The 13,245-nt window shown below is 35.7% G+C and overlaps 1 protein-coding gene across 1 annotated transcript; it reads left to right on the top strand.

Annotated features, from left to right (window-relative positions):
* The first annotated feature begins 4,424 nt into the window (after positions 1 to 4,424).
* Positions 4,425 to 5,342, top strand: LOC113877449 (olfactory receptor 4A47-like). The gene has a single exon (XM_027517546.1). It carries the CDS (start codon positions 4,425 to 4,427, stop codon positions 5,340 to 5,342), a length of 918 nt encoding a protein of 305 aa, XP_027373347.1.
* The last annotated feature ends 7,903 nt before the right edge of the window (positions 5,343 to 13,245 follow it).

Here is a 13,245-nt window from a genome sequence, read left to right as displayed (position 1 = left end):
AATTGAAAAATAAAAACATATGATTATCTCAGTAGATGCAGAGAAAGCCTTTGACAAAATTCAACATCCATTTATGATAAAAAACTCTCCAGAAAGCAGGAATAAAAGGAACATCCCTCAGCATAATAAAATTTATATATGACAAACCCACAGCAAACATTATCCTCAATGGTGAAAAATTGAAAGCATTTCCCCTGAAGTCAGGAACAAGACAAGGGTGCCCACTTTCACCATTACTATTCAACATAGTTTTGGAAGTTTTGGCCACAGCAATTAGAGCAGAAAAAGAAATAAACGGAATCCAAATTGGAAAAGAAGAAGTAAAACCTTCAGTGTTTGCAGATGACATGATCCTCTACATAGGAAACCCTAAAGACCCCACCAGAAAATTACTAGAGCTAATCAATCAATATAGTAAAGTTGCAGGATATAAAATCAACACACAGAAATCCCTTGCATTCATGTACACTAATAATGAGAAAATAGAAAGAGAAATTAAGGAAACAATTCCATTCACCATTGTGGAATTTCTTTTAAATTATCTATAGTGTAAATAAAAACACTCTCTGAATAATCAGAAGACTCTTTGGAGAAAATTCACAGATAGTTGAACGAAATAAAATACTTCTTTAAGTAGTAATGCAGCTTTCAAGTTCCAGGTAAAAGAATTCCAAGATTTATGAATAGCTTAAAAAGTCTTTTTTCAGACTGTGATCAAGCCTCCACAAGGTAAGACTAAGTAGTGTGAATCAGGCTTCACAGTTGTATAACTTTATTAGTTAAGTAATTAAATTGTTTTGAAAGAAGACAGATTCTAATTCTAGTTTTATCACTTAAAAAATTTGTGACCTTACTGAAATTAATGAGATGATCTGAATCTTAATTTCTTCAAATGGAAAATGGGGATCCCCATTCTTGTTACTCTGAATGTTAAAAGTGATACATTAAACTGTGAGTATATGACTGGAATCCACCATGGGAGTTTTGAGCAATGCAGGGATATAATGGAACAAGAATTAAAGAGAACCATTGGACTGTTTTAGGATAACAAGTTGTCAAAAGCCAGAATTTTCATGGACGTACTTCAAGGAGGCTGCCCCAGTGACCAGGAAGAAAATGGGGTAGGGACGATCAATCTATGATACATTTTGAAAGCAGAGACAATAAGCTTTGCTAAAGGTATGGATAAGTCATGGGAGATCAATAAATGAGTAAATAACACGGTGAGCTTTCTTGTCTGAGCAGTGACATTGAACAAATGCAGTACCATTTAATGAGATGCAGAACACCTTTATACTGTGTAACATTTTAAATTACGTATCTAAATTGATGCCCAAATGCAGATGTCCAAAATTGGAGATGCTGCTGCTGCTGCTTCTAAGTCACTTCAGTCGTGTCTGACTCTGTGCAACCCCATAGATGGCAGCCCACCAGGCTCCACCATCCCTGGGATTCTCCAAGCAAGAATACTGGAGTGGGTTGCCATTTCCTTCTCCAATACATGAAAGTGAAAAGTGAAAGTGAAGTCGGTCAGTTGTGTCTGACTCCTAGCGACCCCATGGACTGCAGCCTACCAGGCTCCTCCATCCATGGGATTTTCCAGGCAAGAGTACTGGAGTGGGTTGCCATTGCCTTCTCTGAAAATTGGAGATATTGCATACAAAAATTTGAAAATTATTATAGAGGTGAGAACAACATTGGACTGCATCAATATTTATTGGTCAGGAAATGGGAACATCTAACTAAAGATTTTCAGAAAGAAGTCTCAGTGAATTCTGAGATAATCCAGGGCAGTGATCTTCTAAATTCATAGTTTAATCTTTTCACACTGAATATGTAATTTAGTTTAAATGGGTCTCAGGTATTACTGGCTTTCCTTGTGGCTCAGATGATAAAGAATCCTTCTGTTAGTGCAGGAAATCTGGGTTTTATTCTTCGGTTGGGAAGATGCCCTGGAGCAGGAAATGACAACTCCCTCCACTATTCTTTCCTGGGAAATTCATTGAACAGAGGAGCTTTGAGGCCTATAGTCCATAGGGTTGTAAAGAGTTGGACTTGACTGAGCAGCTAACACACACACACACACACACACACACACACACAGGTATTGCACCCTTTGTGACTTTATAAATGGTGTACCTTTTCATGGAATTCCTTTGCCATCTTTTCTGTTCTATCAATTTTATTTTAGAACTCAACTAAAATGTTGCTTATTTTTGGAAGACTTATCTGATTCTATCAACTTGCCTGTCTGAAATTATGTGACAAATTATGGGACAAACTTTATCTGCATTTGAAATAAGCTTTAATGACTTATTCTGAAATTTTCATTCATCATATTTGTAAATCAGTTCAGATATCATCTTCAAAGAAAGCTTAAGCTTAAAGATCTGCCACACTGGAAGGCCATGATTTAAATAGGAAAATGTTTACATATTACATTTCTGCCCAGACTGGACTTTTCGCTTTTGTTGATAGGACCCAAGTTGTTTCTTAAGATTTTCTCTCAGAAGACAGGGTTAAATCCTGTTCTACACAGTGATTATCCTGGTGGTATCCCTGGAGATAAAGTCTACCTCAAAATTATGACTAAGGTCCCAGTGAATTTAATTAGAAAAAAATCACCCTTGGAGGTGCATCCATTGAATGACTCAATTATACATGATGTAGTTAAATGTAGACAAAGTGTTTATGGTCTTTCATGCTTACCTCATAGAGTGTTTGTAGCAGTAATCACATGGCAGTTTCCTCCTGAATTGAAATAAAAATGTAATAAAGTTTATATGAAATTATTCTCCATCCTTTACAAACTCAAAGTTCAAAAATGCTGTAAAAAGACAGGAAAGCAGAACTGATTGAGACTCAAATGTTGCAAAGACTATTTCACTTTCACTGGTGTAAGAACAAATAGCAAAATTTTATTTGAAGCAATATATCACAGTTTGATGCTTTCTCTCATTCTGATCAAAGTGTTGCTTTAATATGTTTGTTACTAAGACAAATTCACACAATCAAGAACATTCTGAATTTCTTTTTATAATCAAGATTCAGAGCATTTAAGTAAGAGTACATTTATATTAATTTTGAAAACTTCAACAACTTGAAAATTAATATTTCTCTGAATGACTGAGATGAAGTAGGCTTTCTACAAGCATGGAGTTGGTCATACTGAACCAGTTCAAGGTCCAGTGATGATGCTGTCTGTTTCCAGAGGGGGTATCAGCTCATGAAGGACAAGGAGAAGTCACTAGAACCCAGAACATGGACTGAACACCATTCTCCTTATGCAGGTAACCCAGGAAGTGTATTAAAACACAAAATTCTGAACAAAGCTTTATGTTTTCCAAGGGTACATTGGTGATGTAAGAATTAACTTTTCAAGAGTTGTCCTTTGTGATTTTCATGTCAGAAATCATTTGTGAGTATTAAATATGTGAAGATTGATTCTATTCTGTAACACTCTTTTTGGATGCTTTCATATTCTAATAATCTGAAATAAGTTTACCTTTTCAAGGTCATTCTTAAAGATTAATTTCAAGTGTAATTATTTGAGGATATTATCATGAGCAGATATTTGTAAATCAAAATATAGATTCAATTAATATCTTATCTAAATGCTGTTTCTTCATCTGCCAAAGAAAAAAAGATAGCACCTGTAGACCTGATTGAATAATTTTCAAGAACCTAAGCTAATGCTCTAAAAGCAAGCCATTTCTTCAATTCCCAGTTTTCTATTCACAACTGAGCTTCAGCATTTGATCATATGTTTTTTGCCCATTTAGGGACAGTCTTCATTTAATTGTTTATATATTTTATGTTATTATTTCATTTATTAGCTAATTATTCAGAAATCTTTATTCAATTTAGATATAACTTTGTGTATATTGCTAAAATTTAAATAATTTCCATAAGCTATTTTTGTCTATTGTTGTGGTATCTTTTCCTAAGTCCTTAGACAAATTTGAAATTGTCGAATATATCTATTTGGGATTTTGATGATTGATTAAGAAGATTCTTCCACACAAAAATGTGGACAGTAACATGCTTTATTAAATGGAAAGTAAATATGAGGTAAACTTTGCTTTGCTTTTCTATTAAACCTTTAATTTGTGTTTATTTTATATGTTTTCTCTATATGTACAATTAGCTTCAATATCAAAAGCTAGTTTTGGCACCTGATTTATTTAATAATGTGTAATTTTCCCACGTGTCTCTAGTCACATGCTTCTGAATTAGTCTGTAAATTTGTTGACGTTAGGAATTATCCTTTAACAAGCTGTGTGTTGTCATATCTGAAAGTAGTATTGGTGATTAATAATCCATACTGCCTACTTGTTGAAACAACAAGTTAGTTCAAGATTTCAGGAAGTCACTATACAGGGATTTATGAACTGAACTCTGGAATAAGACAAACAGAAGTGCCTATGGAACAAAGGAACAATGTAACTGAGTTTGTCCTCTTGGGGCTCACTCAGAGCCCCCAGGGTCAGAAAATATTATTTGCTGTGTTCTTGTTCATCTACATTGTCATGATGATGGGCAATGTACTCATAGTCATCACTGTGGTGGCCAGTCCAACGCTGGATTCCCCTATGTACTTCTTCCTTGGAAATTTGTCATTTCTGGATGCTGTTTATTCTACTAACTTCATCCTGAGTATGATTAAAAGCTTCATTTGTGGGAAGACAATCATTTTCTTCCAAGCTTGCATGGACCAGCTTTTTACGGAGCATTTATTTGGTGGTACTGAGATTTTACTCCTGGTGGTCATGGCCTATGACCACTATGTGGCCATCTGCAAACCCTTGCATTATTTGACAATCATGAATCAGCGAGTGTGTGTTCTGCTACTGCTCTTGGCCTGGGTTGGTGGGTTTTTGCATGCTGTCCTTCATCCTTTTTTTGTTTACAACCTTCCATTCTGTGGCCCAAATGTCATGGACCACTTTGTGTGTGACGTGTACCCCTTGTTAAAACTAGCCTGCACTGACACCCATATCATTGCCCTCACAGTGCTGCCCAAAAATGAGGCCATCTGTGTGATCATCCTTACACTCTTACTCATATCCTATGGGGTCATTCTATGCTCCCTGAAGAAACTTAGTCAGGAAGGGAGGCTCAAAGCCTTGTCCACCTGTGGCTCCCACATCACTGTGGTGCTCCTCTTCTTTGTGCCCTGTATTTTTATGTATGTGATAACTCCTTCCACTTTAACTACTGACAAATTCTTGACTGTGTTTTACACTGTTTTCACTCCTATGCTGAATCCTCTAATCTATACTCTGAGAAATGGAGAAGTGAAAAATACCATGAAAAAGCTCTGGACCAGAAAAAGAAAATGAGGCACCTGGAAAATGTATCACATATTTTCAATCAAGACTTCTTCTTCCCAGGAAAGACATGTATGATTATATAACTTAGTAATGTATCCTCATGTTTAATAATATCAGCATGATGAGTGGATTTATTGTATAAATACTTCCAATGATCAAAATATGCTTTAAAATATTTTGTAATTTTCTAGTTCAATGCATATATTTTGTTGAAAAGATTTTTTAAGATATCCACAATTTATTTGGGAAGGATGTATTGTTTGGGTTAAAATGTCTCTATTGAGACTACAGGTTTATATTCTATATGATGAGTTAAGCTATAGCTAATACCATACATTTATTTAATTAGGGGAAGATTTTCCCATGTTTCTCTCTTAAATAATGTAATCTTTTTCAAAATTAATACAGTTCATTACAAATAGTGACAGACTCTATTTCTTGGGCTCAAAAATCACTGCTGATGGTGACTGCAGCCATGAAATTAAAAGATGTTTGCTCCTTGGAAGAAAAGCTATGAACAACCTAGACAGCATATTAAAAAACAGAAACATTACTTTGCCAACAAAGGTTTGTATAGTCAAAGCTATGGTTTTCCCAATAGTCATGTATGGATGTGAGAGTTGGACCATAAAGAAGGCTGAGCACTGAAGAACTGATCCTTTTGAACTGTGGTGTTGGAGAAGACTCTTGAGAGTCCCTTGGACAGTCAGGAGATCAAACCAGTCAATCCTAAAGGAAATCAATTGTGAATATTCATTGGAAGGACTGATGCTGAAGCTGAAACTCCATACTTTATAGTCATGTGATGCAAAGAGCCAAGTCATTGGAAAAGACAGAAGGCAGGAGGAGAAAGGGACAATAGAGGACATGACGGTTGGATGGACATGAGTTTGAGCAAGCCCTGGGAGATGGTGAAGGACAGGGAAGCCTGGAGTGCTGCAGTCCATGGGGTCATAAAGAGATGGACATGACAGAGTGACTAAACAACAGCACAGATATTGAAAAGAATTAGAAATATGACATAAAACTTGGTTCATTGCTCTTCACATAAAGACAGCATATGTTTATATTTCACATATGTGTTACTTTTGTGTCTATTAGAACTTTACATGTATTTTTTTGTTTATAGAGCTTTGCATGTTACAATTTAAGTTGAATGTCTCCTTTATTTGCTTACAGTATTTCTATACATATCTTTTTTTAAATTTAATTTTATTTTTTAACTTTACAATATTGTATTGGTTTGCCATATATCAAAATGAATCTGCCACAGGTATACATGTGTTCCCCATCCTGAACCCTCCTCCCTCCTTCCTCCCCATACCATCCCTCTGGGTCATCCCAGTGCACCAGCCCCAAGCATCCAGTATCATGCATCGAACCTGGACTGGCAACTCGTTTCATATATGATATTATACATGTTTCAATGCCATTCTCCCAAATCATCCCACCCTCTTCCTCTCCCACAGAGTCCAAAAGACTGTTCTATACATCTGTGTCTCTCTTGCTATCTCATATACAAGGTTATTGTTACCATCTTTCTAAATTCCATATATATGTGTTAGTATACTGTATTGGTGTTTTTCTTTCTGCCTTACTTCGCTCTGTATAAAAGGCTCCAGTTTCAAAAACAAATATAGCTTTTGCTGTTTATGTGTAAATTTAGAATAATTCACGAGCTTCAAATATACACTACAGAAGCTGTCACCAGATATTTTGGGTGATATCATTGTTAAGAAGAATGTTGACCATATATATAATTCTTATTGCTCTTATTAATGAACTAAAGATTATTATATAGTAAAGAGGCCAGGATATATTTTTCTTATTTGACAGAGATTTCATTCCTAATATTCTCCCTCTGTCTCTGAATCAATATTGAAGGAAAATATAATCTGCCTCTAATATATTTGGAAGCATGTGGTCAAAGAAGCTTATTTGTATGCATACCTTATTCAGTCTCGATTTATGAAGGGTTAAGTCTAAGGGGTCAAGTCTACGGGGCAATATTTTTTGTTTATGCTTTTTTTTTTTTTTCCCCACTAGTAAACCACACTGTATGAGAAACCTTATATCCTAATTTTTATTCCTTTACCTGGAGATTCCTGACATTATCTCAAAGTCTTCCAAACACACTGCTGCTGATGCTAAGTCGCTTCAGTCATGTCTGACTCTGTGTGACACCATAGATGACAGCCCACCAGGCTCCCCCGTCTCTGGGATTCTTCAGGCAAGAATACTGGAGTGGGTTGCCATTTCCTTCTCCAATGCATGAAAGTGAAAAGGGAAAGTGAAGTCACTAAGTCGTGTCTGACTCCTAGTGACCCCATGGACTGCAGCCTACCGGGCTCCTCCGTCCATGGGATTTTCCAGGCAAGAGTACTGGAGTGGGTTGCCATTGCCTTCTTCGCTCAAAACACACTGCTGCTGCTGCTGCTAAGTCTCTTTCAGTTGTGTCCGATGCTGTACAACCCCATAGATGGCAGCCCACCAAATAATAGCAAGCATTTGGGTTTAACACATTTTCAACGAGCTGCTCAGAAAGGGTCAGTGTCTCTTTGTGGTATGAATTACAGTTTAGTCTCCAAAGCCATGAGACTTTGTATCCAAAGATCCAAACATCCATAGACCTGATCCAACAACACACATGTATATATCCCACCACACACTCAGATTGTATCCAACCTCATGTTAATCTCTATAACTATTTACACCAAGATGCCCAATCTTATATAGGTTTCTACCAAGTTGCAGATATGTGCCTATATGTGAACACACCCAGATTCTGTACCTGACAACACATGGCCAGTATTTGCCTATGGATATTGGAAGGACTGATGCTGAAGCTGAAACTCCAATACTTTGGCCACCTCATGCAAAGAATTGACTCATTGGAAAAGACCCTGATGCTGGGAGGGATTGGAGGAAGGAGGAGAAGGAGTTGACAGAGGATGAGACGGCTGGATGGCATCACCAACTAGATGGACATGAGTTTGGGTAAACCCTGGGAGTTGATGATGGACAGGGAGGCCTGGTGTGCTGCAGTTCATGGGGTCGCAAAGAGTCAGACACAACTGAGCAACTGAACTGACTTAACTGAGAGATGAGTTTGCATATGCATATACATATGTATTTGATGTGATCACACACAGGCCTGTGTCTATTATGTATATGGGGTGTATTTTTCCTTTCACTGCTCTGCATATGATCATAATAAATTTAGGCAAAGCTTAACTAAACAATTCTTCTCTTCCGTATGGGGTGGGCAGAGGTCATTGTCTACTAATCAGCATATTGCTGGGCTTTACAGAGGGCAAAAAATGACTGCAATTACATGAATGATGCCTTGGCAGGGATGGCTAGAAGATCAGGTTCTTCTGTATACAGGACTGTGTGAACCATGTGTGAGAAGAGAGGTCATCAGACTTGTAAAAGAGCAGTTTAGGACTCTCAGAGGGAGGAAGCCAAAACTATCAAGTCAGGTAAGCATCATCCCAACATTGTATCAGCCTGAAGTCCTGGATCTCAAGTTTTAAATCCAGACTGCTTCTACACATGGAAGGAAGCAAAATGAAAAGGTAACCTTTAGGATGTGAGAAAATTTTTGCAAATCATGAATTTATGTAAAATTAATATCAAAATATATAAATAACTTCAACTAAATAATATAAAAGCAAATAACCCCATGTTAAATGGGCCAAGAACCTGAATAGATATTTTTCTAAAAAAATTATACAGATGCCAAGAGGAACATAAGAATGTGCTCAACATCACTAATCAGGAGGAAATGCAAATCAAAACCAAAGTGAGATGAAACCTCACACCTGTTAGGATGGCCATATTATATATATATAGCAGACTACAGGGCTTCCTCAATGGCTCAGGGAGTAAAGAATCAACCTGCAGTGTGGGCTACACATGTATGTGAAGTATCAGTACTATAACAGGATACATAATTTTAAATTAGTGAACATCTAAAAACAGGATTTAAAAATCATGCTTTTGGAAATGGTAGATCAATTTAAAAACCAATTATTGTAATGAACATTTAAAAATCAGATAGTTACCTACCTAAATGTTTAATTTACACAACACTAAATATTAGGACTTTATAATAAACTCTTTTCATCAAATACATAAATGTGTAGGTGGTCACCTCTTTTTCTCTTGTCACAGTGTTTTGTCTTCATATTGACTCAAAAGAGTTAAAAATTAAAGATGAGTGCCATAAAATTTCCCTCTGCTGTTTAGTTAACTTACATGAAATAATTGGATTTTGACAGGATCTGCTAAAGATGGTGAAATACCCCTGAGGTCCTATTAGCCACAGCTAAGTAACTTTACAGATTTTGCTGCAACAGGAAATGTGGTAGTACTTTTAAGGCTTATCCAGAGGTGCCATTTATAAATAGGCAAAGTCACTTATTGTAGCAGAACTAGTTGTCATTTTTAAATCTTACAACTTTTCTTTCTTGGTGAACTAACAGCTGCCTGAGTCCCTGGCCATGGACCTAAGTCAGATAAGTTCATAGGTGAGAATTTCTTTTTTTCAAGGAAATCATATTGTCATGGACTCTTTTAAATGGAACTTACAAAGCATACAATAGACTCTCTTAAATGGATCCTACAAATCATACAATCACTCCTCACCCACATTTATCTGACATTTAAATACATTTTGCAGTATACAAAGTGTTAAGAAAGACTCAAATACAATACTATCAGTTTAGAAGTGAAAATGTTTTGGGTCTTTTTCTTACATATATACATACATATATATATATATATATATATATATATATATATTATGCATATATAAATTAGTTTGAATTAAATTAGAATAATTATACAATTCACATCTGCATTCAAAATTTTCTCAAGTGTATATTACAATTTAAGATTGTCTATCTGATATTGCACAGCTTTAAAAAAAGCTCTATAAAATCTACATATTAATCAAATGGATGTACTATAATTTACATCTTTACTATAATTTACCATTTCTCCAATGCTGAACATTCCATGTCATTTCTACATTTTTCCATAGTTTTTAATAATTGTGTTGAAAAAATTGTGTGAATTGTGAATTGTGTTTGTAAATGTTGATTTTTTTTTTCCTTTAAGAAAACTTTCCATTAGGGTTTATTCCTAGAAAAAATAGTCTGGATACAAAGAAATGTGAAAAAAATATATATTTCTTCATAGTTATTTTAAAATATATTTATTAATTACTTCTAATTCTGACTTATATGTACACACCTACATCTCTTTTCTGGTCTGTCAGGAGATCCCACATCAGAATAAGGAAATACAGTGAAATTACTATACTTTGTTTCTACAGAAGTGTACAATTTTCATCTTAGCAAAAAAAAAATAATAATAATAATAAAGCTCTTCATTTATTTTTGAAAGATACACATATATGTATATATACATATATATATGCAGAATATATTTTACTATGTTTGTCTCCTCTCTAAGTTCCCAAATTTCTCATTCTATTAGTAATTCAGTATCCTGTAGCCAGGAATAGTGGATGATGTTTGCTATGAGAAGATGTGGAAAAAACAAAACAAAACATGAGAATGCATGTAGCATAAACACAAAGGAGTAGAAATTGTATTCCTATCATGGACGAATGCGTTGCTGCTCTTTGGTAATGAGATTTCAGTTAGTCAGGGTATTTAAAAGGGACACTCTTCATGACTTTGTGGGAACAAAAAAACATTCATATACATAATAAGTGTCCAACAGATATCTGTTGAATGGATGAACTTGTAGTATGTACCAATCATAAGTAATAGACTTTATAGGTGCTTGTCTGTGAATGTAAGTGTGTATGTATAGTGTATTATCTATCTAACTTACCTAGCTGACTAGTGCTTTCCAATATCCACATTAAAAATTTATTTTTAGAACTTTGAAAATAAATACTTCCTTTGATGAAAGATCCTCAACCCCTATGCAAAATCTTTTTTAATCCAAGTCTATAGAAGCTATGTGTTAGTAGCTTAGTCATGTCCAACTCTTTGCAACCCCAAGGACTGTAGCCCACCAGGCCCTTATGTCCATGGAATTTTCCAGGCAAGAATACTGGAATGGGCTGCCATTTCCTTTTCCAATAAAAACTATAAATTGATTGAATATGACTATGTTTAAATTGAATGTGGAGTAGGATTTTGAAGGATAAAAAATATCAAATAATGAACACCAGTTTGGGCTTCTCTGGTAGCTTAGATGGTAAAGAATCTGCCTACAATTCTGGAAACTCAAGTCCAATCCCTGGGTTGGGGAGATCCCCTGGGAGAGGGAATGGCTACTCATTCCAGTTTTCTTGCCTGGAGAATCCCATGGACAGAGAAGCCTGGTGAGATACAGTCCAGGGGTCACAGAGAGTCAGACAAATTAACAGACTAACAGTTTCACCTTCACTTCCAGAGACTCGTAGACATTTCCCTAAGCTCTCTGCTTATTATAGATACTTAACATCTTTCCATAGTTACAGTTGAGGGTTCAAATGTAAAATCTCATGGATGAGGGAATAGCACTTACCTCTGTTAGATACCAATCAGCTTACAAGATATATCTGAGAATTACAGTTTTCAGACTCAGAGGTGGAGAGGAAGGCTCCTGAGAATGGGACACTGAGATGAGTTAGCACAGTCAAACAGAACTAGAATCAAGAGGAGAATCAAGAATGCATGTATACAGCACAATATTTTCTCAGTAAATCACACATTACAAGTCTACAGAAGCTGTAAACTTATTGAAAATTGCATTATATTGCATGTGGAATGGAATGTTGAGTAATAAAAAGTGTAATTTTACAAATGCCATAATTATCTTTACCAGCTGAGCCACAAGGGAAGCACAAAAGTACTGGAGTGGGTAGCCTATCCCTTCTCCAGGGGATCTTAAGGACCCAGGAATCAAGCAGGGGTCTCCTGCATTGCAGGGGGATTCTTTACCAACTGATCTATCTTGAAAGCAAAATTACCCTGTAGCATACTATTTCCTACAGACAATTAAATATTCTCATACTTAACCCATAAAGGGTGTTAGAAACTATTAAACTAAGGTGAAGCTTCCTTTCAAATGTTTATTTATGTTGCTCATAAAGTAGAGAGTAACGATAAACACATCAGGAGAAAACAACATTCGAATTCTTCCTATGATTATGGTCTCAGGAAGCAGGCATACTTTACCCATGGAAAATGGCAATTCAAGCACTTACTCATCACCTAATAGGTTTCAGACACTGTCAATATCATGCCAGATATGATAGTAAGTGAGGAAACACAGCTGACTAACTTATGTGGTCTGCTTGGTACCAGGTAAAGTGTATTGCAATTGATAGATATATTTCTCTAAACTCCCTATTTATTATAGATAGTTACTGATAGTATCTTTCTTTCCATAGTTACAATTGAAAGTTCACATGTAAACTGTCATGGAAGAGGAAATAATTATTACCTCTTTGATACAAATATAAACTTATCAGATATATCTGAAATTACAATTTGTGAACTCACAGGTGAAAAAGGACTGAAAAGCAAGGAACAGTAAGATGACTTAGCAGAATCACATGGAGTTGGAACCAGGAAAAGAGTCCAGATCTTATGTAGAGAGCCCAGTATTTGCTCAGTAAATTACACATCAACTATTGCCCTCTATATGTTTTACAGGGACAGGTGATGGGTGTCTGAAGAGATGGAAAGCATCATGGAGAAAAAAAAAAAAAAAAAAGACTTGAAACAAGTACTGGGACAAATGCCAAGGACATGCTCCACAGTTACAGTGGCTGAACTATTGATTTCCGAAGAAATTCAGGCTAAATTCTTTCATGATTAATATGTATCAGTCTTTATTCATTTGTAGGAAATTCAGTTCCTAGGAGAATGTCGCTTCCTAA

The sequence above is a fragment of the Bos indicus x Bos taurus genome, chromosome 19 (assembly GCF_003369695.1).
Source record: "Bos indicus x Bos taurus breed Angus x Brahman F1 hybrid chromosome 19, Bos_hybrid_MaternalHap_v2.0, whole genome shotgun sequence".
NCBI lineage: Eukaryota > Metazoa > Chordata > Mammalia > Artiodactyla > Bovidae > Bos > Bos indicus x Bos taurus.
The sequence above is the reverse complement of the archived record's forward strand: the minus strand, read 5'-3'. Positions and strand labels throughout refer to the sequence as shown.

Excerpts from the sequence above, each read along its gene's own strand:
- LOC113877449 (XM_027517546.1), top strand. The coding sequence starts at position 4,425 with ATGGAACAAAGGAACAATGTAACTGAGTTTGTCCTCTTGGGGCTCACT.